The 25875-nt window shown below is 42.7% G+C and overlaps 1 protein-coding gene across 1 annotated transcript in view; it reads right to left on the bottom strand.

Moving 5' to 3' along the window:
- The window catches only part of AKAP12 (A-kinase anchoring protein 12), a 104082-nt gene that overhangs the window by 43291 nt on the left and 34916 nt on the right, over positions 1–25875 (bottom strand). Inside the window, exon 3 of the mRNA XM_061130479.1 lies at positions 3247–3361. Within this exon, the coding sequence (XP_060986462.1) occupies positions 3247–3361 (115 nt within the window). The remainder of the gene's footprint in view (positions 1–3246; positions 3362–25875) is intronic.

The following is a 25875-nucleotide window of genomic DNA, read 5'->3' as shown; positions in this document are numbered from 1 at the left end:
TCCTGAATATTCATTGGAAGGACTGATGTTAAAGCTGAAACTCCAATACTTTGGCCACCTGATGCAAAGAACTGACTCATTGGAAAAGACCCTGATGCTGGAAAAGATTGAAGGTGAGACGAGAAGGGGACGACAGAGGATGAGATGGCTGGATGGCATCACCGACTCAATGGACATGAATTTGAGTAAACTCCAGGAGTTGGTGATGGACTGGGAGGCCTGGCGTGTGCTAACTGAATCACAGGGCTGAAAAGTGAAAGAAATCCCATTTGGACTAAAGGAAGATAGCCAGATGCTATCTAGGAAACATGCCACAGATTAGATAGGATTCCAGGCTACCTGGGATGTTCTGGGAGCAAGGGCATCTGCTGCAGCCTCTCCCTTCTCTTATCAACACTCCACACCAGTCAGATTGAAAGCCCCCTCGGGGCGTATTGCAGTGATCTGCATTGCCAGAATACTTCCTAAACTCCCCTCAGCTTTCAGAAGAGCTCTCTGACCCAGCCCCTTTTCCCTTCTGGGTCTCCATTCTGCCCCTTGCTCAGTGGACAAGTCGGTGGACGTGTCCCGCACAGCTTGTGCTTGGGGAGCTGCTGGTCTGGGTTTAAGTCAAGACAGGACCCGTCTCATCGGGTTACTGCTAGAGGCCATTCTGCACAAAAGGCGCACCTCCAGGACCCAGGGTCCGAAAGGAAATCAACCCTGAAGGTCTGATGCTGAAGCTGAAGGTCCATTACTTTGGCTACTTGAGTGAACAGCTCACTCATGGGAAAACACCTTGATGCTGGGGAAGGCTGAGGGCAGGAGGAGAACGGGGCGAAAGAGGATGAGATACTTGGATGGCATCACCCACTCGGTGGACAGGAGTTTGAGCAAACTCCGAGAGATATCGGAGGAGGGGAAACCTGGCATGCTGCACTCCATAGGGTCGAGGAGTTGGACTGAACAGCTGAACTGAACTGAACTGGGACCCACAGTAAACGCCTGTGGAGTGTCAGCTATTTTATTTCCCCCCCTTGGCTGGCAGCGCTTGTCCCAACAAATCTAAACCCAACCTCCTCTCAATCCCCAGACCTCATCCCACTCCCTGATCTCAAACAAGGGTGTCATCAGAACTCTAAGCAGCTCTTGTCTCTTGCAAGATTCATTAATTACCGTGTTGCCTGGTCTTAACCTCATTTTCATCTTATGGATCCTTCCATGGACTCGCTTGTCTCCCCTGATGGGCCATTTTAGCTTTTTCCATCTTTCCTGAAGCACAGGGCACAGTGGCTTGGCTATGGAAGGCTCCAAAAAGGCTGTGGTTTGATTTGATTCAAAGGTTAACCATGGGAAGGACAGAGCGTGGGACTTTGGAATCTGAGTTGGGGCCGTTCCAATTATTTTGGTAGAGATCATTTGAAACTCTGACACTAGGCTGTGCAGATCCTCCTTGTGTGAGACTATGTATTTCTAACTTTATAGGGTGCCTGTGGTGCTAGAGAAAGATCAGAATTCCCACCAACTTCAAAAGCAGCTCCCTGCTTGCAGCAGCTCCACAGGGGCGTTAAACACAAGGAGAAACAGGTTCCACATGTTAGATGAACCTCATCTCACCGAGGCAATGGCCAGCCTCCTTTCACAAGACTTTTCCCTTCATTTGTCTTTTTCACATTACATGTACGCATCAGTTCACCATAGGCCATCATTCTGTATATCCACGGCAGTTGTTAAATCATTCCCTTATGACTAAATGAAATGATGAGACAAGAAACAAGAACAGAGGAAGGTTCTTCCCTTGCAAGAGCCCAACTTGTCAAGGTGCTTGATTCTGACCCAAGGTGTGGTCCCCATCCCCTCCATGGGCTGAAATCAAACCAGTGATAATGTGGTCTCACAGATTTGCTTTCCAATAACCACCCCTCTAGGATTTATGGGATAAAGGTTATAATACATGCATATATTACAGTTGGGGCAAATAGGTGTGTACCCTAAAATATGTTGTTATTGTTCAGTTGTTAAGTCGTGTCTGACTCTTTGTGACCCCATGAACTATAGCACTCCAGGCTTCCCTGTCCCTCACCATCTCCCGGAGTTTGCTCAAGTTCTTGCCCATTGAGTTGGTGATGCCATCCAACCATCTCATCCTCTGCCACCCTACTCTTTTGCCTTCAATCTTTCCCAGCATGAGGGTCTTTGCAAATGAGTTGGTTCTTCCCATCAGGGGGCCAAAGTATTGGAGCTTCAGCCTCAGACCTTCTAATGAATATTGAGGGTTGATTTCCTTTAAGATTGACTGCTTTGATCTCCTTGCTGTCCAAGGGACTCTCAAGAGTCTTCTCCAGCACCACAGCTCGAAAGTATCAATTTTTTGGCGCTCAGCCTTCTTTGTCCAACCCTCACATCCATACATGACTACTGAAGAAACCATAGCTTTGACTATAAGGACTTTGTCTGCAAAGTGATGTCTTTGCTTTTCACTATGCTGTCTAGGTTTGTCATAGCTTTCCTTCCAAGAAGCAAAAGTCGCCTTGAAATACACACTACCAGAAAGAATCCACCTGCCAGTTCAGAAAAAATGGGTTTGATCCCCAATGCAAGAAGATCCCACATGCCACAGAGCAACTAAACCCACACACCACAACTACTGAAGCCTGTGTGCCCGAGAGGCAGTGCTCAACCAACAAGAAAAACCACTGCAATGAGAAGCCCGTGCACCGCAACGAGAGAGAGGCCCTTGCTCACCAAAACTAGAGAAAAGCCCGTGCAGGAACAAAGATCCAGCACAGCTGAAAATAAATAAATACAAAATATTTTAAATACATTAAGAAAATGAAAGCAATACAGACTACCAGAAAAATCTTCACAAGGGCAGTAGGCTACTCTATAGAGTGATAAATACTGACTCTTAAAGCAACCAAGACCCCAGCATTTTCAACAAGAATCCAATACCAGGCAAGTGGTTGGAACAAGGCAACAATAATAACAACAACCAAATCACGGTTTCAAGATAAGGATGCCTGAGAAAAATGAAAAAAAAAAAAAAAAAAAAGACTTCATTTCATTATAAGCATTGCTATAACCTCCTATACCTAAATACAGGGGCTACAATGGATTGCTTTTGTTATCAGTATGATATTGACAGTGAATAATGACAGGTCACATGACAGGGCAAATTCTGCCTAGGTTGTTTTTAATTGTCCTCTGACGAGTCCTTGTTTGCCTTCCATCCCCTGGCTCTACCCAGAGCCGGGCAAGGCGGCTTACCATCTGTGACAGCCACCTCCTCCTCTTGACCATTCAGGGCTTCCTCCTGGAGGCTGAGCTCACCTTGCTCAGCTAAGCTGTTGACGGTGGACAGCTGGCCATTCTTCTGCAGGAGCTACGGGGAAGACAAAACCATGTAAACTTGATTTCAATCTTCATGACCAAGTTAGAAACAAAACTGTAAGTTCAAAAATATAAATCATTTAGAGGAAAAATGCAGAGAAATGGAGAGTTAGTGACAATGAAGATGTAAGTTTCTTTTCCCCCCCCATTGGAATGATCCAGCTATCTTACAAAAGATACAGGGAGCTATGGGTCAGCAGACAGGGCTTTGTATCTGGGTAAAGGTACACACCATTCACACATTCATTTATTCTTCTGGAAACCACTCATAGGCATGATACACATACCCATCATTCCAGGCCTACTTGAGATTTCACAGTGACTAAGTCAGGTGTGGTCCCAGATGCTTTGAGCTTACAAACTACTATGGAAGACAGGCATGTGTGCATGCTAAGTTGCTTTAGTCATGTCTGACTCTTTGCAACCCTATGGACTATAGCCCACCAGGCTCCTCTGTCCATGGGATTCACCAGCCAAGAATACTAGAGTGGCTTGCCATTTCCTTCTCCAGGAGATCTTCCTGACTCAGAGATTGAACCCAGGTCTCCTGCTTTGCAGGCAGAGTCTTTACCGCTGAACCACTAGGAGGGCCCTGGAAAGCAGGGAAGACAGACCTATGGAAGGCAGACCTCTGAAAAACATTTTTTTTTTTTTACTTTAAAATAATGTTTCCTTGTGATTAGATGCAGTTTATGCATATTTGGCTGGAATATACCTAAGTGACAATGTGTCCTTCTCAGGGAAGAGGGCAGACATTTAAATAAATAATTACTGAATTACAGACATGGAAGCTATCATGTAGGAGGAATACATACAGCAAATGACGACAAACAGCAGGCCATGACCTAGGCTGGGGCAGGGGGGTCGTTAAGGCTTCTCAAAGGAAAAAAGGGAAAGCTGAGCTCTAAGATGCCAGCAAGGGGTATGTGAGCAAAACGTAAAGGGGAGACAGAGGAGAAGGCCCTGTGGTTCAAAGGCTAGTGAACAAAGAAGAGACACCAGACATGGCTGCTCATGAGTCACTGTCCTTAAAATTATTACCAAAATGCTCGCTTGCCATCATCCCCATATGGATAGCCCATGCACCGCAATGAAGGACCCAGTGTGATGAAATGAAGATCCTGTGTGCTACAACTAACCAAATAAATAAACACATACTTTTTAAAAATAAAGTTTTAAGCCAAATGAAAATTGCACAGTAACAATTAGGAACCTAAGGATTTCAACAATGCTTTTTTTTCCTCATCTGCCTTAAAACCAACTTGGGGGAACTCCCTGGCAGTCCAGCAGTTAGGCCTCAGCGCTTTCAGTGCCCAAGGTCCAGGTCAGGGAACTCAGATCCCATAAGTCAAGGGTCAGCCAAACAACAACAACTTAAGGAGGTGCTACTGTTCCATTTTACAGATGAGGACACTGAGGATCAAAGTGATTACAGAGGGGGAGGCTGGCTGACCACAGGTCTCACAGCTCAGCCACGGCCCAAAGGCCAGGTTCACCACTAACTACTTCCAGGGAATTTCCAACAATAAATTTTTGGAGCACCTGTTACCATGCACAATGACAAAATGCCTTAAAGAGTATCCCATAATACCCAGACCTGATTTTTCCAAAGAAATCTCAAAGCTGGTCACTCTGTATGCATCATTTCATGCTGCTTACAGGCCAATGGAGTACCCTGGCCAAATCGCTGAGTTCTGTCAGAGTCTTGAAGGGACTGGGTCCAGTTCAAGACAATCAACCCAGAAGGCTTGCACAGTGCTGAAATTGATTTCACCTGGCTGTTCCCTGCTCCCACCAAAGATGTCCTTCAACTGTGAGAGCTGCCTCCTGAAATAATATCACTGTACTTTAATGCTCTCACTACAGATGGGATCGCTGGCTTCAAAATGCCCATGCTGAGTCCATGTATTAGACAGGATGCTCAGATTACATATCCACTTAAAGTCTTCTCTTACCAAAATATGAAAGATGGGAGTTTTAAATGAAACCTAAAGATGAAAGCACGGGGGATTGGGGTGGGGGTGGGGTCTCCACAACTCTCATCAGCAAAAACGTGAGCATTTAAGAGTATTTTAACTAAATTCCACTAGGTCCTATGCACAAGTTAAATGTAGGTTTCACTAATAATGTGATTAAAAGCAGGTGGGAGAAAGCAAGAAATGCATATTATTGTGGGCTACACGGTCAACAACCAGGCTTCCCTGGTAGCTCAGATGGTAAAGAATCCACCTGCAGAGACCTGGGTTCAATCCCTGGGTTGGGAAGATTTCCTGGAGAAGGGACTGGCTATCCACTCCAGTATTCTGGCCTGGAGAATCCCATGATCAGAAGAGCAGAGCATAGCACACGGTCAACCAATGAATCAAACCTAAAAAATGTTTAAATAGACACCATGACATAGCAGCCTAAGTGGGGGAATAAGAGACAGTTATTCTAATATCTCACTTTAAAGGGAAAAGAACATTGGTTACCTGTGCTCCTAGTTTAAGATCCAGAACTCTGAAGTTTAAGATAAAGTCTAGAGTTCTACAGAGTTTCTATGATTCTAAAAGATTTCTCATAATTCTTCATGAACTGTCAAATCCAAGACATCTTCGGAGGGAGCCAAATTGAGTATTTTTAAACTTGAGAGATTCTATAGGCACACATTTCATCTACTCTTAGAAATTTTACACATATATAAATGATGCACCGTAGATGACATAAAATAAAATATATCTTTGAGATCACCTGACATCCTTCTTTATCATCAAGTGTGATAAGTAAATTGTGTGGATTTCTTATTTCCAGCGACCACAGGGCAATGGTCTCTATCTCAGAAAATCACTGATAACTTTGGTGACAATTTAAAACAGTGACAGTACCGAATCTGAGTTTTGAGCTTCTTTTATTATATGTATAGCTTGGGTCCAGCAACGGGGGGTGTTGTCTGGCACATTCAGAGCCCGAGACACACCAGCGCTCCACACAACGAAGGGACATCATTCCATCCAGCCATATTCAGACATGTTCACCACTCTGCATTTCACTTGAGATGCTTTCTACACAACCTCATCTGCTCTTACAGATGGGTAAGTCACATTTTTGCAATCCAAAATATGTATAGGTAGTGTTTTTGATTTCTTTTTCTCCCATTCTCAACCAGCTAATAATTCATACTATCATGAAGGGTTCAGGCATTTCTGAGAGTTATCAGTATGTTAAAATCACCTTGAATCACAAGAAATCAAACCCATGGATCCTTACTGTTTAAGTTCCTCCTGTCTTTTCTATGAGTGTTTACAGGCACACAAGCTTTCTTTAAAAAAAAAAAAAAGGATGGCTTCCCTGGTGGCTCAGTGGATAAGAATCCGCCCACCAATGCAGGAGACACTAATTTGATCCCTGAAGCAGGAAGATCCCACTTGCCAAGGAGCAACCAGGTCCACGCGCCACAGCTATTGAGTCTGTGCTCTAGAGGCCGGAAGCCAAAACTACTCACAGGATGCAACTAGTGAAGTCTGTGCGCTCTACCCCCCATGCTCCAGAACATGAGAAGCCCCTGCAATGAGAAGCCGGTAACCGAAACTAGAAAGTAGCCCCCCACTCACTGCAACTCCAGAAAAGCCAGCACAGAAATGCAGAACCAGCACAGCCAAAAACAAAGAAATAAAATTAATTTTGTTTTAATGGAGGATATATGCTTTTATAACCTGACTGTTTCATACATTGCAGGGGCATTTCTTTGTCACTGAACACACATCTGACTTGTCCTCGATCTTTCTTTTCTCTGTAACTCGAATGCGCACAGAAGACCAAGCTTTCGGTTAAACCCAAAGAAACCCCGAAAGACATACAGACACAAGTCAGTGATCTACACGATGGGAAGGGCTGGAGCCAGATGAGATGAGAAGGGTATTTAAATCAGGGAGAAAAATGGGTGGGACTGAAGTTTTCAAACTCATTCACTCTGAAACTTCCTCACATAGCTTTATCCATCCACCTAGTTCTTAATGTCTTTTGAGATGAGAACGGGACTTCAAAGGCATGCTCTTTGCACTAAAATCCAGCTAGCACCAGAAAACTTATTTTCCCACTGGATTTGTGCTTCAAAAACCGTAAACGCCTCCTTTGAGCAAATCAAAACCCTAAATGTTTTCAAGCTTATATCCCTTGAGTGGGTCAGCCAGAGTTTATTCCCGTAAAGTATTACCACATTACAACTAAACAAGCTTTGAAAGAAAAAAAAAAATCCCGAATGCTTCCAACAACAGTGTTTTCCTCTCATTCCTCCAAGAACAACAACTGAAAATATCAAAATGGTAGCCAAGGCATGGATTTCCCAAGCAGCTCAGTAGTAAAGAATCCGCCTGCCAACGCAGGAGACGCAGGTTTGATCCCTGGGTTGGGAAGATCCTGTAGAGTAGGAAGTGGCCACTCACTCCAGGATTCTTGCCTGGAAAATTCCATAGACAGAGGAGCCTGGTGGGCTACAGTATATGGGGCTACTAAGAGTTGGACATAACTGAGCATCAGCATGCAAAGGCATGGCAGAACAACTACACCAAGTTTCCATTCCCTTTCTTTCTCCACGGGATGGCCCACAGCTTGCCCTGAAAGCCCTGGCAGAGTACGCTGTAAGGGTGTCAAGCTCTTTAAAGAACATGCTGAACCATGAACAAGACAGATGAAATTTTGACAGCTATCAGGACACAGGAGCCTGTGAACCATCTCCTTCACAGGAGCGATGCTAGAGGCTCCCCGTTCTTCCTGGAAGACCAGCACAGGTGGGAGTGGCTAGAATCCTGCAGTCCACGCGGCAGAACAGGCTCTGGGCAGTCCAACTGCTCCCAATAATGACGGCAAAACCCAGGGAGAACTGTCACCTGGCTGCAACCAGGAAAGAGCCAGAATCTTGTCAGTATAAGGAGGGCACATGCACAACGATGAAATAAAAAATATAATCCGGAATATAATCTCATATAAATCTCATATAAATCTATGAGAATAAAAAAGATAATCCGGAAAGGAGTCTAAATCCCATGACAAAACTTCTAAAGAAAACTCTTTAACAATGTGTTTTTTCCTTCAATTCTCATAGAAAGTGCTTGGAAAGCAAACCTTAATTTAAAAAGGTCAAACAGAAGAAAGAAAGAAAAAAAATCATAGAATAAAGTAGTAAATATCTTTGGAGAACAATTTGGAAACAGCTATAAAAACATTAAAGTGTGTATAACCACTGGCTCCACCATCCCATGCCAATAGATACGACTTTACATACCCGATAATTTATAAAAGCACAAAACTTTAAGAATCCATCGGTAGAGAGGAAGAGTTAAAATATAAGATATGCATGTAACAGCATTGAAAGGAATAAGGTAAATTTTAGTAGTAAATCTGCTGACGGAGGCAGATGTCCCCAATTCAAGCAGAGAAAAGCAAGTTGCTAAAGAATGTCTGACTCCTCTAAGTGTTTAAAATAAAACAAAAATAACTCACTAACAGGGAAGGAGGGGGGCAGAGGAGAGGAAGTGTTTGTTCCAATGTTTGTATAAGCATGTTTTTTCAAGTCTTGAATAATATATTTTAAAACTTTATTAATGGCCATCTCTGGAATTTCTGTTGTTGTTTGGCTTTATTCTTCAGAGAGCAGTTAGGGGAACAGACATTCCCTTAACTTCAGTTTATCATTATAAAGGTGAAAATATTAATACTTTCAGGCCTAAAGTCCACAGGTTCTCAAGCTATCAGGATACTATGATCCTAGCTTTCCAGGGTTCATAAATCTTTTCAGATCATCTGAGCCAACGGACCAAACTGGCTTCATGGAGCTTTAACTCTTCTGTTCATTGTACTTCTAAATGAGATTAGCATATTAATGACTTCAGTCAAGTCATTACACAGAAAATATTGGGGAACTCCTTAGTGGTCCAATGGTTAAGACTCCACGCTTTTACTGCTGAGGGCGTGGGTTTGATCACTGGTCGGGAAACTAATATCCTACAAGCCACACTGTAGAGTCAGAAAACAACAACGACTCAGGCTATCAGAACAAAAGTTTAAGTCACCATCATGACAATACCAACCAGCCTAGGTTATGTTTATGCGAAAATTTGCCCTCTAATTTAGGTGTGATTTACTGAACGCTATCAGAATAAGGGATTTCAAAAGGTGGGCTTTTGTTTTAAAAAGTAACCATTTCTATTTTGATTGAATCTAAGCAGAAAACTTTGCAAAACCCAATTACAGGTAGAAAGTTTTGTAAAATTCAGGTCTAAACATGGTATAAATTTTTACAACAGAGAAAGGTAGAGAAGAGGGAATGGTTTAATTAATTTAATAGAATTGGTCCAATTCTTAACATTTAAGTCTGATTCGAACACTAACAGCCCTTAAGGTCACTGGAAAAAAGTCAGAGGATAAACAAAAAAATTATAGCTTAAAGTCAGAAACAATTTCTAAATGCCCCAAATATGGGAGGAGAGGGTGGTTACAGCATGTCTTCCAGGCATTAAAAATGGTATTAACAAAGCACATGGAATAGAGATGCATTTTATGTTGTGACATTAAACTGAAAAAGCAAACTAAACAGTTATATATTCAATATGATTACAAACATACACTAGAACATACCCCTAAATAGCCAAATATATGGTAATATCAATATTACCAAATCACATGTGCCAAATAATCACTGGGGACAAAACTATGAATTACTTATCTCTTTTATTTTTCTATTTTTCTGTGTTCTGTACCTAATTTTTCTGATCACTTTTACAAGTGGGTGGTAGGGAAGAAGCTTTTCCTTCACAAAGTTACTTCGTTTTAGTTTGCTTATGTTAATATGGTGGCTAGGAGACAGTTAAGAAAATTTTTGTTTTACTGTGAAGTATTTTCGTTTTAATTTCTGCCACTCACATGAATTTTCATGGGAAAAGAGAACTGCTTTAAGATAAAAACTTGACAGTGAAATCATATTTCAGGAGCTTTTTCATAGAAGCTAACTCCTATTCACTCCTCAACCCTGGATGACACAGTGCTCTCAGAAGCAGAGAGGAGGGCTGGGTGCTCTGGGGCATGATGAAATACTTCAAATCTAGGATTTTATAACTGTCCCATCATTGTCATAGACCAACACTGGTGATTCCAGGTCAGCAAACAGGAGGAGCTAGGAAAGCTAGCTAAAGGGTCACACATCTGCCATTTACCTGATCTGTGGCCTCGGGAATGTTATTTAGCCTCTCATATGCTCTTCTCTTTTTCTGTAAAATGAGATGTAAATTCATCTTCACCCACCACAGTGAGTATCTGGAACATCACCCCACACGTTAGGTTGCTAATATGTCAACTATTAATGTAAGTTCTTAGCACTTTTTGCTCTACCATTCGCTCAATAATTTCAGTCTAATAGGGATGACTTGTCCCCTACTCAATTCCCCTCTAAAATGAAAGTTCCAAGGAGATTTCCCTGGTGGTCCAGTGGTTAAGACGCTGTGCTTCCACCACGGCAGAGTGTGAGATTTATCCTTGGCTAGCGAACTAAGATCCTGCATGCCACATGGTTCAACCAAAAAACAGAATAAATAAATAAACACAGTTGGACAAAATAAGAGTGGCAAAATGTTCATTACAGTTGAAGTTGGGTAATGGGTACATGGCATTTGTTGTGATTCTCTACTTTTGTATATATTTTGAAATTTTCCAGAATTAAAAGAAAAAACTTATTTTCTTTAGTGAAGCTTCTCAGAGTTTTTTGAGGTATGGCTGATAAAATCTGTATAGTCAAGAAAACCTCAATGCCATCAAGAAAATTAAAAAAATTTTAAACAGTAGAATGTTTCACCCCTTGGCAAGGATTTAATTTCTAATTAGCTCAAGATATACAGTAAGCGGAGTTTTTCTGGTGGCTTAGATAGTAAAGAATATCCCTACAATGTAGGAGACCTGGGGTTCGATCCCTGGGTCGGGAAGATCCCCTAAGGAAGGGAATGGCTACTCACTCCAGTATTCTTGCCTGGAAAATTCCATGGACAGAGAAGCCTGGCAGGCTACAGTCCACAGGATCACAAAGAGCTGGACACGACTGAGCAACTAACACTTTCACTTTCTTCATATAGTAAGCAGGGCTAAGGCAATTCTCAAACAGTAAGACAGATATATTTCTAGTCTATGAATTTAAAAAAAAAAATTTAAGGCATTCCATGAAAGAAAAATGAGAACTTTTAACTTTGCAAAGCTTTTCAAAGAGAGAATATGAACTACTTATCAAATTTCAGAGGTACTGTCAAAACGTTGTGCCAAAAGCTCTCAAACCACATAATAGAGAAGAGCATGTACCCCAGGTCAGGAGTGCTTCCAGTGACCTCTAAAAATGAGACGCCCTTGTCGTCAAGAAACTAGCCTTTAGAGATCGCTTTCTGATTTGTTTTCCTCCTTGAAGGAGGCCAGACCCCCCTGTCAGTGTGGCAGTCGCCCCATTTCTTAAACTCTTGATGTCCCGAAGCCTCTCGTCTTTAAATAAAACCTCTTGTTTGTTTTAAATTTCATGCTCCTTTTTTTCCACTCATATATTCAGCAAAACCAAACCAGCATACCAAAACATCCCCTTGCTGGCTGGCAACATTGCTTTAAACATGAGTGAGTTCATTCAAAGGACCATAAGAGACCAGCATCTCATCACCATCAACCAATCAATGCGGCCCCTCCCCTCCAGCTCCACCTAATGACAACCGTGGTCCAGCCGTCTGACCCTGTACATACTACGCCTCCATCCTGCTAGACTTCACTTAGAAATCTGACTGAGTCCGAGGTGCTATTCAACTCCCCCAACCCACAGCCAGAAGTGAAAATATTGGCCAAAAAGCAGGATTTCACCAAGTGTGGGCCTAATTGGCTTACGTAGCCTTGTTGTACTGCTGTTTAATTTTATTCATTGCATTTAATCCAAGTGGAAAAGATTCTCAAGTTCAGAATATAAAGACTAATCTTATTTTGCTTTTGAAATTGTACTGCTCCCTATTTATGAAAAGTTTCTGGGATGTTATCAGCACAGCACAGAAGAGCCACATGGGGAAGCATGTAGACAGACACCAGTTAGAGTCTCTCTGGTCACTGCTGACCAGTCACTAATTTTCCTGTTTCTCATAGTTTTCAGTAAAATTTGTGAGGATTACTATAGCATAGTTTTAGAAGGAATAACACAGGCTCACCCCTAGGTACGAGAAAGAATGAAAACAGGAGAGATCCGCTAATGTCACTGGCTTGCTTTTAGCCTCCAAAGTTAAATTTCAATTCAACTGAATGTTTCTACTCTAATATTCAAATTGTTGGATGCCTTAAAAAGTAATGTATCTCACATTGCTTATTTAAACCCCAAGGGACTTGGCCACTACAGGTGAACTCATCTTATTAGGAGCGGTCTCTACAATTTAGGCCTCTAAATCTCAAAGATCAGCACGTTTCAAACTGGTATCAAAGAATATCCGTATACTAGATGTACCAATGCCTGTACACCAGGCTTCTCTCAGAAGTGCTCTGGGTTCAGATCAGCTTGGGAAACACTGAGTTAAGCAGATTTACTTAGAATCCATTGTTGTTCAGTCGCTAAGTCATGTCCAACTCTTTGCAACCCCATGGACTGCAGCATGCCAGGCTTCCCTGTACTTTACCATCTCCCAGAGTTTGCTCAAATTCCATGTCCATTGAGTCAGTGATATCATCCAATCATCTCATCTTTCGCTGCCCTCTTCTCCTTTTGCCCTCAATCTTTCCCAGCATCAGGTCTTTAAAAGTGAGTTGGCTCTTCCCATCAAGTGGCCAGAGTGTTGGAGCTTCAGTTTCAGAATCAGTCCTTTCAATGAATATTCAGGGTTGATTTCCTTTAGGATTGACAGGTTTGATCTAAATTCTAAGTCCCCCTTGGAAGGGACTAAGAATTTGGAGACTCTTCAATGTGCATCCTGAACCTCTAAGAAAGAAATCATTATAGTATTTTCTAAAATGACTTGCCCACAGAACCCTTTTAGAACCACATCTATTAACATCTGCCATAAGTAAAGACACCAAGATAAAACGTAAAGACACCAAGATAAAACGCAATATGTTTTAACATATAACGTTTCAGTCAAATATTCCCCTACATTAAAAAGTTATAGTTGTTTTAAAAAGTATTAAAACTCCTGGGTTCTCTGGGAAAGTATGTAAAAGAAAACAAAGAGCTCTGAATCTGGTGAGATAGGAGATCAGCCATGCTGATTTCAAGCGAAGGGAATTTATAAGATCTCTGCTTGAGATGAAGAAAATAAAAAGTACCGCTAACCAATGATAGTAATTCACTGCAGGAAGATAGGCGACCACAATCATTACATGAAATGCTACCTGGTCACGTCTGGGGCCCCCACAACATTGAGGTCTGTATCATACTTAGGACAGAGAGAGATGCCTGATAAACAAAACTTAAGAAAGCTATGTGGGGACTTCCAAGGTGGTCTTCCAAGTGGTTAGGACTACTGCCTGTCAATGCAAGGGGTGACAGTTTGATCACTGGTCAGGGAGCTAAGATGCCACATGCCTCAAGGCCAAAAAAAAAAAAAAAACCACCCAAAAAAACAGAACATAAAAACAACAGAAGCAATACTGTAACAAATTCAATACAGACTTTAAAAACAAAAAGAAACTGGAGTGGGTAATAAAGTCAGAGGACTGACACTACCTAACTTAATATACAACTATAGTAATCAAAAGACAGTATAGTAATCAAAAGACAGTGTAGTATTGGTGAAAGAATAGACAAACACATCATTGAAAGAGAGTAAATCACCTGGACTTCCCTGCAGGAACAGTGGATAAGAATCTGCCTGCCAACGCAGGGGATATGGGTTCTATCCTTGGTCCAGGAAGATTCCACCTGCCTCTGGACAACTAAGCCCAGATGCCACAATTACTAGCCCATGAGCCTATGCTCCACAAGAGATGCTGCCTCAGTGAGAAATCTGTGCACTGCAACAAGACCCAGCACAACCAATAATTAACTAATTAATTTTAAGAAACAAGCAAATAAAAAAACCCCAAATGATAGAACTAGAAAAAAACTGCTCAGAAACTGATACACAAAGATATAATTTTGATCTCTGATGATGGAGCAAAGGCAGTTTAATGGATAAAGGAGAGTCTTTTCAACAAATGATCCTGGAAAAACTGGATAGTCGCTTGCAAGTAAAGCTGCATGGACATTCATGTATGAGTCTTTCCTTGGATACATGCGTTCATTCCTGCTGGCTAAATACTTAGGGGTATTTCCTGGGTCATCTTTTAAGTGTATATGCAAATGGCTTAAAAACTCCTAAACTGAACAACATGGATTCACTTCAAAGTAATTATGCTGAATGAAAAAAGCAAGAGAAATAACATGTGGCATATTCCCTTTATATACATTTCTAGAAAATCCAAACTGATCACAGTAACAAAAAGATCAAAATAACAGGAGATTACAAACAGGCACGAAGTTTGGGGATGTACTTGATAGAATCACCACTTTTTTTTTTTTTTTGGTGAGGGGCGGGGTGTGCTGTCAGACAAGCAGAACCCATGCTCCCTTCATTGGGAGCAAAGAGTCTTAACCAGTGGATCACCGGGGAAGTCCTGTATGCTCACTATCTTGATTGTGGTGGTGATTGGACAGATGTAGGTATATACCAAGAGGTATCAAATTGCATACTTTAAATAAATGCAATTTACTGTTACGTCAATCATTTCTCAATAAATCGTTGTTCAGTCACTAAGTCGTGTCTGAATCTTTGTGACCCCGTGGACTGTAGCCTGCCCAGCTCCTCTGTCCATGGGACTCTCCAGGCAAGAATACTGGAGTGGGTTGCCATTTCCTTCTCCAGGGGATCTTCCCAACCCAGGGATTGAACCTGCATCTCTTACGTCTCCTGCGTTGGCAGGCAGGTTCTGTACCACTAGCGCCACCTGGCATGCCCAGGGATTAGGTGGGAATTTAAGATTGTGGCTTCTACATCTACAAGAATGAAAACTAGTGCAAGGGCGCCAAAGGACTAGGTGTGAGAATTGTGAGACATGTTTCAAAACACCAATCTTGTGTTTTTAGGCTTCTCATTTTTATCGTTCTCTTCACAGTAATATTTTGCTTTTTTTTGCATTTGGGTTTTGGGGAAGCAGTTGATTTGCCCAGTACATCTTGTAGGTGTGACAGCTCAGAAGGAAGAAAGTAGCTTCTTTTAGACACGGGTGCTCTGTCATAACACCAGAATGTAAGCTTTGCTGGTCTGTATCCTTCGATGTCTAACTTGACTCGATCTATAGTCTCATCTCCCTGGGGCCCACAGTCCAATAACCAACCCACAGATGGTAGGTGCTCACTTTTCTGTTAAAAAGGGAACTCCAGCAGGTTTTGTGGCTTCAGGAGTAAGGAACTTGTGTGGGGCTTGTTGCCTGTCCTGACACAAGAATCTTTTTTTTTTTTTTCTGACACGAGAATCTTTTAAATTGTTGCACTGTTTATCCTTCGTCTTTCCCCCAAGGTGGACATTCCGATTCAGCCATGCTTTACTCAAGTAGGATGGACTGTATTGTTCCTAACATGATAGAAGTAAGATTGTATTTTCTTGGTTTAAGGCAAGTTGGGGAAAAAAGAATACAGTTCTTCAAGTTTAATCCTTAGAGTTCATTTCAGTTTCTATGAGGCTAAAAACTGAGCGCGCGCACACACACATAATTGAGATCACTGTCAAAATTAAATAACATAATCAGTATGCAAATTTAGAGGCCATACTGCTTTCGAATTACATTGCTTAAAATGATTGCTGATTTTTTGAAAAAAAAATCCAGTTGGAGGGACTTCTCTTGTGGTCCAGTGGCTAAGACTCCACTCTCCCAATGCAGGGGGCCCAGGTGAGATCCCTGGTCGGGTAACTAGATCCCACGTGCCACAACTAAGGATCCTGCATGTTGCAACAAAGACTTGGTGCAGCAAAAAAAAAAAAAAGAAAAGAAAAAAAAATCCAGTTAAAAATTATTGATCAGCCTGTTGCTACTTTAGTGCTAAGTCTGTGATACATTTGACTGAAAAAGAAAAAAACAGGCAACATTGCTTGTCTTATTTTCAATACAATGAACTTAATTTGCAAAGATGGCCCATCTAAGATAATGGGACTTATCCAAATGTAAACAATGGCTATCCTACAATGTTCTACTCCACATATTTCTTGGAGAAGGAAATGGCAACCCACTCCAGTACTCTTGCCTGGAAAATTCCAGGGATGGAGGAGCCTCGTAGGCTACAGTTCATAGGGTCACAAGAATCGGACACGACTGAGCAACTTCACACTTTCTTTTCCACATATTTCTAGCACAATCACTGGAAAAGATCCAGAAAAGAAAACGTGCCAACGGCTACTCCACAAACAGCAGAGCTTCGTTTGCTGAAGAACATCTATTGCTTCCTGGGCTGAATTTTAAACTGCTTTTCCATTGATTAACTGTCTGCCTGAGTCAAGTATGCTTCTTTCTCAGGCCTGCTAAGCAGGGGGCTTCCCCCGCACAGAACCCCTCCTGCTGGGAGCTTTTAGGGAAGAAGGCACCCAGCAAGGAAGGAAAGGGAGGGGCCAGCTGGCGGCCCTGAGAGCTATGTTAAGCCATCCCTAGGGATGTCCAGAAACACCTCCTCCTATGTGGGAAAAAAAAAAAAAACAACTAAAGTTTCCTGTACACCATGGCATGGATTATTTAACAAAGTTATTAAACATTTAGCTCTGATAATGGGCTTGAAGATGCCATTTTGGAGGAATCCATTTAGGGTCTGTGGATGGTTGATAGCAGAATTAAAATGATAAATGGAAATGGGTTTCTCTGACGCGCGCTCTGAGCCCTGCACTCCCCGGAATTCAAATGGCCTGCTGCATACCAGCAGTGACGTGATCCAGTCCGGCAGCTCGGCCAGTGTTTATCAGTAAGTCTGGCTGGAGTAAAACAAGGCCTTTTCCAGGCCCATGGATTCACAAGGCGGGTAGTGGCAGGACCCTTAACTGGAAGAAAGGCTACATAGCTCCTCTGGACCCACACAGTGCAGAGCAGTAAAGGAAAAGCATGCGTTACCAGCAGACAGGTGGGGAGGAAGTCCAGATCAGCTGCTTATTAGCCTTGAGAGCTTTGAGCACATGTGCCCTCCTCCGAGCTTCGGTTTCTTCATCTGTACAATGGGGATAATACTAGGCAGAGCTGTCATTGTGTCCACACCCCAACCCACTCAGGCCAGAATCTCTGGGAATGGGACCCAGGAGCACAATACTGACCAAAGGAACCTGATCACTGGTGAATGGAGACACCAGTTTTGGGTCATTTGCAGAGGCTGGAATCCAGCTCTCAAAAGGAAAACAGGGAGGGGGGAGGGATAATTTAGGAGTTTGGGATTAGCAGATACACACTACTATATATTGGCTTCCCTGGTGGCTCAGAAAGTGAAGAATCCGCCTGCAATAGAGGAGACCCAAGTTCAGTCCCTGGGTTGGGACGATCCCCTGGGGAAGGAAATGGCAACCCACTCCAGTATTCTTGCCTGGGAAATCCCATGAATCCCAGAGGAGCCTGGCAGGCTACTCTACACGGGTCAAAGAGTCAGACACAAATGAGCAACTAAACCACCACCACTACTATATATAAAACAGATAAACAAGGTCCTGCAGTACAGCACAGGGAACTATATTCAATATCCTGTCATAAACCATAATGGAAAAGAATATAAAAAAGAATATGCATAGGCATATATACAATATTGTACATCAACTATGTATATGCATGTGTGTGAGTCACGCAGTCGTGTCTGACTCTTCGCGACCCCATGGACTGTAGCCTACCAGGCTCCTTTGTCCATGGAATTCTCCAGGCAAGAATACTAGAGTGGGTTCCCATGTCCGCCTCCAAGGGATCTTCCCAACCCAGGGACTGAACCCAGGTCTCCCGCGTTGCAGGCAGATTCTTTACCATCTGAGCCCCCAGGGAATATACTTCAATTTAAAATTACCTAATTAAATTGAAAAGAAAGAAAACAGCTCTTTAAAAACTTGGAGAGTTCTCAAATAGAAACTATGTATTAAAGAGAGATAGAACACACACAAGAAAAACAAGGCAAACTGCAGGTAAGTTTCTAGGAAGTAAGTTTCCACTCACAGGAAGGGAGTGTCCACGCTGGTAAATTGGTAGAAGGGACACAGTGGGATTAACTTTTTCCCACACAACCCACCCCCACCCCAGGCCAAGCCACGTGGCATGAGGGGTCTTAGTTCCCTGAACAAGGATGGAACCTGGGCCCCCTGCAGTGAGGAGTCTTAACCACTGGACTGCCAGGAAGTTCCTTGAGAGTAACTCCCAAGGAAGGGGGTGGGAAGCTCCTTGCTGAGGGGATGAAAGGAGAGAAAAACAAGAAACTGGTGAGGATTGGAGTCAGGGCTGAGGGCAAAAGAGGAAGGTGGCGTTTGGCAATAAGGTAGTGAGGAGTCCCAACTAAGTGCTCAGGTCTCAGTACCGGGGACCAACGCGGATGGCTGGAGACTGCCCTGGGGAGCACTCAACCCTAGGGACGCGATGAAGAAGTAAGACTGCGGGAGTACTGCTTCTCCAGGATTTCAGCCTGAGACTGGTGCATCCAGCCCTCCTGCAGCTGTCCAGCCAATGTGGCGTTGTGGCCTCCGAGACACTGCCTGCATCCTTGTCACCCAGACGACTCTGAGCAGGCTATCGGGGATCGGTGGACAAGGACCATCCTAATACTAGGTTGTGTAAGCATTCCTAGGCACTAAAATAATTTTTTTCCATAAAGAAATAGTGACTCTAGACTGGTACAGTCACTATGGAGAACTGTATGGACGTTTCGTTAAAAAAAAAAAAAAAAACTAAACATATTAACACGTGATCTAGCAATCCCACTCCGAGGCATATATCTGGAGAAAACTCTTAAGATACATGCCCTCCAATGTTCAAAGCAGCTCTATTTACAATAGCCAAGACACGGGAGCAACCTAGATGTCCACCAGAGGAATGGATAAAGAAGATGTGGTACATATATACAATGGAATGTTGTTGTTTAGTCTCTAAGTCGAGTCTGACTCTTTTGTGACCCCATGGACTGTGATCTGTGAAGCTTCTCTGTCCATGGGATTTCTCAGGCAAGAATACTGGTGGTAATGGTTTAGTCGCTAAGTAGTGTCCAACTCTTGCGACCCCATAGACTACTGTAGCCTGTCAGGCTCCTCTGCCCATAGGATTCTCCCGGCAAGAATACTGGAGTGGGTTGCCATTTCCTTCTCCAGGGGATCTTCCCCACCCAGGGATCGAATCCTCATCCCTTGCATTGGCAGGCATTCTTTGCTGCTCAGCCACCAGGGAAGCCTGACAGTGGAATATTATTCAGCCATAAAAGAATGCAATAATGCTATTTTCAGCAAAATGAATGGACCTGGAGATTATCATACTAAGTGAAGCAACTTAGACAAATATCATGCTATCATTTGTATGTGGAAACTAAAAAAAATAATACAAATGAACTCATTTACAAAACAGAAATAGTGTCACAGAAGACAAATTTATGGTTACCAAAGGAGAATAAATTAGGAGTTTGGGATTAACAAATACAAATTACTATATAGAAAATAGGTCAACAAGGAACTATTGTATAGCACAGGGAACTACATTCAATATCTTCTAATAACCTATGATGAAAAAGAATAAATTTTTACATATACGTATAACTGAATCACTTTGCTATACATGTGAAAGTAACACAATATTTCAAATTGATTACACTGCAATTTAAAAAAATTTTTTAATTAAAAAAAGGAGAAAAAAAAAGAAAAAAAAAAAAAAAAAGAGAGAAATAGTGACTATTCTAAGAACAGGTTGAGGTTGGTCCATAAGCTTCTTCAGTCTCACAGGGAGGCTTCCAAACCATCTTGTTCATGTGCCTCTCCCCAGGATGCCTTCTGGACAAATGAAAGCATCCTAAAACCAAACCAAAGCAAAACCAAGCCAAACCCAACTGATGCAGACCCTAAACACATAACCATTGTGTTACCTAAGGAGTAAAGAGTCACAACCTGGGTCACATAACCAATGTCTCTTAGGTGAAGCATCTCTCTGCCTTTGCTTTGAATGAGCTAAGAGTCAAGCCTGCTACTAAAACTTCACGAAGGAAGGTGATAGTGGGCAGCCCCAACCTCACTTACAAAAAAACCGGCCCGGCTGCAGCATCTACACTCCACAGCCCTTGTGCCTCCTTTCTCTAGGAAAACCTTGGCTGGCCTCGTCTGTACTAAGGAAGTCATTCTGAGAGACCAGGCTGAAACGGAGAAACGGCAGGCATCTCACTTCTTTTCTTTCTTATTTTCCCAGTGTTTAATAATTACTCAATAGAGACTGTCCAGTGGTTAAAAATCTGTCCTGCAATACAAAGGATGCAGGTTCGATCCCTGGTCAGGAAACTAAGATCCCACATGCCTTGGGGCCAGTAAGCCTACGCACTCTGGAGTCCGCCTGCTGCAACTACTGAAGCCCACAAGTAGACTCTGTGCATCACAATGAAAGATCCCACAGGACACAACTACGACCCCCTGCAGCCAAATAAAGATTTTTTAAAAAATTATTCAATAAACGTGTAAGTTATGTACACTGCACGTAACACAAACTTTCTTAGGGGATCTGACACCACACAAGGGGAAGGGGGGACGTGGGGAGGGAGTAGGCATTGCACAGAGCCTGTCCAAAGCCCTATAAAGGCCACATCAACCACGAGGTGTCAGGGAGTTTTTTTATTGGTTTCATTGGTTTTTGCTACCACATCTTATCCTCACACTTCAGCTTCTGACACATACAGGTGGTTCGAATGTTCGGTAAAATGTAAGTAAACACTCTATAAAAACCATCACCTAATTAAAAACGCATTCACAGTCCAACCAGTGATCATGTTGAATCTGCAGAGGAACTTAGAGCTAACCCCCTCTCTTAGCATTGCAGGTGGAGAATGTCAGCTTGAATCTCTTTAACTGCACTCAAAGAGAAGAAGAGAAGAAAAGGTCGCATGCCTAGTTTAGAAAAAAAAAAAATCATCCAGAAAAACACAAGTTGAAGGGGGAAAGCACTTGGAGTAGGTACTTAATTACTACTTGAATAACTGATCTAACACAGGTGCAATTCCCACTAAAAAAAGGAATCCGTTAGCCTAATTTATAAATCATAAGTTATCCTTGTCAAAATAGCTTTTAGAGCTGCCAGCTAATACAGAGAACATGTAATAATGTCACTAATACCTTCATTTTTTTCTGCTTTATAAATAATACAGGGGAACACAGAATGGGCCCCATCCCTCACATAAACATACTCAAGGCATCTGATGCAGGAGGCAGGCGGTCTTCATTTGGGAGAAACTTTCTGTTCTCAATTCTGAGCGGGGATGGGAACAGGGAGGGGAAATTCAGGTGTATCCCAAACCCAACAACAACAAGAGCAAAATGAATTAACTATTTCAGCAGATCTCTGTACCTCTAAGTTGCAACCACCAAGCTCAGAATAGCACATTTTATTTTAGCACCTACTGTTTTAAAGTCAGTTTGAAGAACATGCTCCCGGTTTGTTTGTTTTTTTTTAATGAAATAAAATATATTTAGCCCCACCTTGGCTGGCTCAGTCACTCCAACCACTGTGGTAACTTGGGCAGGTCAATTGCTGCAGTTCCGGTTCTTGTTTGATTGTTTTGCTCCATAAAATAAAAGCTCTGACTTCCTTTGAGCTCTAGCTCTAACCTTCTTTGAATCAGCTCCTATTCAGGACTCTCAGTCAAGAGAAGAAAATTACTCTGCTTTGAGACCTGGATAGAATAGACAAAGAAGAGAAAAGGGCTTGTTTCTTCCACAAGCACTTCAATAAATAAAAACGAGCATCTCAGTGGAGATGGACTGATTCTTTTAACCATCTGGCAAAAGACTTGTAAGCAGACTAAAGGATTTCCAGAAGTATAGACTTCAATTGCCGGTGAAACTCCCACCTGAGCGACTGGAGAAGGAAAGCTCCTTTGTGTTCATGTTTTGAGAATGCAAGGAACACCTTTTCTAACTAGGGGAGGGGGCCCCTCAAGAAGCAGTGGGAGCTTCTAGGAAAATGGCTCACCCACCCTGCCGTTGACCTTGAAACTTGAGAGCAAGTGAGGGAGAAACTGCTTGGCTACAGGACACAGAGCTGGGCAGACAGGTGCCAGCCTTCCCCGATGACTGTATTTGAAACGTGAACAAATTCCTTTCAACTCAATGCTGGTTTTCACCAAGTTTGCTTCTCCAGGGAAGAGGGCTGTGTCTAAACAGTGTCCTATCAGTGACCCTCTCTCAAAATTGCCTTCATTGTTTCTAAATTACAGCCTACAAAAGATGATCGTATTATACATGCGAATGATCACAAGCCCATTGCTTTTTTGGAATTAAATGCTAACTTCCATGAAACAATTTGTGTTATATCAAGCATACAAAAATTGTCTTGGAAACTGGAAAATATATTTGATGTTCTTCATCATATCGACTGTCCAAACAATTTCCCCTTCCCCTGACAGCTCACCCAAAAGGTAAACTATAATACTATGAATATTTTTCTGTTTTCTATACATAATCTGCTCTCCCCTTTTGCAGGAAACTATTATTTTTCCCCTGAAAAAGAGTAGTCTGTGACTGAAGAGGTTGCTGTAAAAAAAGAACTTTTGATTGTCTTAATACTCATTCATCTCTAACTTCTGCATCATTCTTCGTTTAAAAAAAAATCTTCTTTTCATCTTTTCCATAAACTCTCCATTAAGGATTGGAAGCTCTCCAGTAATCAGTAGTTTTGAAAATGATGCACACAGAAAATGAATAGTTTTCTCTGACGGGTATAACCACCTCCCGGGGAGGAAAAACAGTTCAATAGCAAACAATAACGTGAGTCACTGCCAAGACAGGAAAATATTATTTGGTATCCATTCATATTATAATGGGGAAAACCGCTTTGAGAGTGCAAAGTTTTTCTATCAACTAGATTAACAAATATTCTATAAAAGTGTCTCTAGTTATAGCCTCTTGGGGAATAGGGGACAACATTCTGCTTTAGTATGTTTTTATGATGGAATAGTCTTACTTGAACTCAAAAGACTCCCTACTCCACTGCTTCATAAATTGTTGTTCACAGTAAATATTCTTAAAATCACAGACTCTCATAACTTAGGACCACTACACACACCTCTTCCATTGCAGTCTCCTGACTGACCTTCCAAGTTCACGCTCCAAAGTCATTGTATGAGTCTGTTCTAGCTGCTGCAACAAAATACCACAGACGGCATGTTTTAAATAACAGACATCTGGGAATTCTGTGGCAGTCCAGCAGTTCAGACTCCGCTTCTTCTGTGAGGGTTAGGGGTTCAAACCCTGGTCGGGGAACTAACATCCCACAAGTGGCATGGCTTGGCCAAAACAAAAACAGAAAATTATTTTTTTGTGCTTCTGGAGGCTGGGAAGTCCAAGATCAGGGTCCTAGGCAATTTGGCTTCTGGTGAGGGCCTGCGTCTCAGCTTGTAGATGGACGCCATCTCACCTTGCACTCACATGGCAGAGAGAGAGCACCCTCTGGTGTCTCATAAGGACACAAATCCTTTCAGGCCCTGCTCCATGACGTCCTTTAACCTTAATGCTTCTTCTCCAGTCAGTCAGTTAGTTCAGTCACTCAGTCGTGTCCGACTCTTTGCGACCCCATGAACCGCAGCACACCAGGCCTCCCTGTCCATCACCAACTCCCAGAGTTTACTCAAACTCATGTCCATCGAGTCGGTGATGCCATCCAGCCATCTCATCCTCTGTCGCCCCCTTCTCCTCCTGCCCCCAATCCCTCCCAGCATCAGGGTCTTTTCCAATGAGTCAACTCTTCGCATGAGGTGGCTAAAGTACTGGAGTTTCAGCTTCAGCATCAGTCCTTCCAATGAACACCCAGGACTGATCTCCTTTAGAATGGACTGGTTGGATTCCCTTGAAGTCCAAGGGACTCTCAAGAGTCTTCCAACACCACAGTTCAAAAGCAACAATTCTTTGGCGCTCAGCTTTCTTCACAGTCCAACTCTCACATCCATACATGACTACTGAAAAAACCATAGCCTTGACTAGATGGACCTTTGTTGGCAAAGTAATGTCTCTGCTTTTTAATATGCTGTCTAGGTTGGTCATAACTTTCCTTCCAAGGAGTGTCTTTTAATTTCATGGCTGCAATCACCATCTGCAGTGATTTTGGAGCCCAAAAAAATAAAGTCTGACACTGCTTCCACTGTTTCCCCATCTATTTCCCATGAAGTGATGGGACCAGATGCCATGATCTTAGTTTTCTGAATGTTGAGCTTTAAGCCAACTTTTTCACTCTCCTCCTTCACGTTCATCAAGAGGCTTTTTAGTTCCTCTTCTCTAGTACTTCTCTCCAAATACAGTCACAGTGGGGGCCAGGGCTTCAACACATGAATTTGAGAGGGACTCAACATGGCTCAGATGGTAAAGCGTCTGCCTGTAATGCGGGAGACCTGGGTTCAATCCCTGGGTTGGGAAGAGCCCCTGGAGAAGGAAATGGCAACCCACTCCAGTACTCTTGCCTGGGAAATTCCATGGACTGAGGATCCTAATAGGCTACAGTCCATTGGGTCGCAAAGAGTCGGACAGGACTGAGCGACTTCACTTTCAGTTTTCTATTTGTCCACGGCATGAAGTAATCACTACAAGGGACCACAGGGAGGTTTCTGGGGCATTGGGAATGGTCTACAAACTGACGTGGGAGCTCTTTGCATGCTCCTTCTGTAAGAGGCCTCAGGCTATACACTTTAAGGTTTGCAGGCTTCACTGGATATAAGTGGACCACAAGCAGACCAACCTAAAAAACCCTCAAACCCTCAATCTGGCTGCCCAGTGAACAATGGAATGAAGGAGGCCAAAAATGGAGGCAGGGAGGCTGCGGCTGCCTCCAACGCAGAGCTGGAGCAGGCAGGAGAACCAGGGGACAGGAAGGAGCAACCTGAAATCATGGACATGAAGCTAACAGGACCTGCCAATGGAAAAAGAAGGCCTCCCAGATCTGAGGCTGGGTTATGTCAGTGAGGGTTCCTCGTTCATTACTTAGAACCCTGAGCTTTCCGTCTTTACACTGAATTTCTCTCTCCCTCTCTCTTACACACACATTCTCTGAGCCAGAATGTCTACTGCTGACAAGAGACCTTAGCTGCATGGCTCCTTAATCTCTACATGGTAGCTCTTTCCTCATGGGCAGAAAGGGGATTTACAAGTTTACTTGCACAAGCTGCCTAGGATGGTGTCTGAAAAACAGTAGGCACTCAATTAGCTATTAGTATTACAAAAAAACAAATCACCATTCTTGTTACCCTTTCCCTCTATTTTGCTAGCCGACTGTTTGATCACGTCTTTTATTGACACTATTCCTCTCTAGGACAGGAATTAACATTCCAAGTACAAGAGC

Source organism: Dama dama, chromosome 26 (assembly GCF_033118175.1).
Source record: "Dama dama isolate Ldn47 chromosome 26, ASM3311817v1, whole genome shotgun sequence".
Lineage (NCBI taxonomy): Eukaryota > Metazoa > Chordata > Mammalia > Artiodactyla > Cervidae > Dama > Dama dama.
The sequence above is the reverse complement of the archived record's forward strand: the minus strand, read 5'-3'. Positions and strand labels throughout refer to the sequence as shown.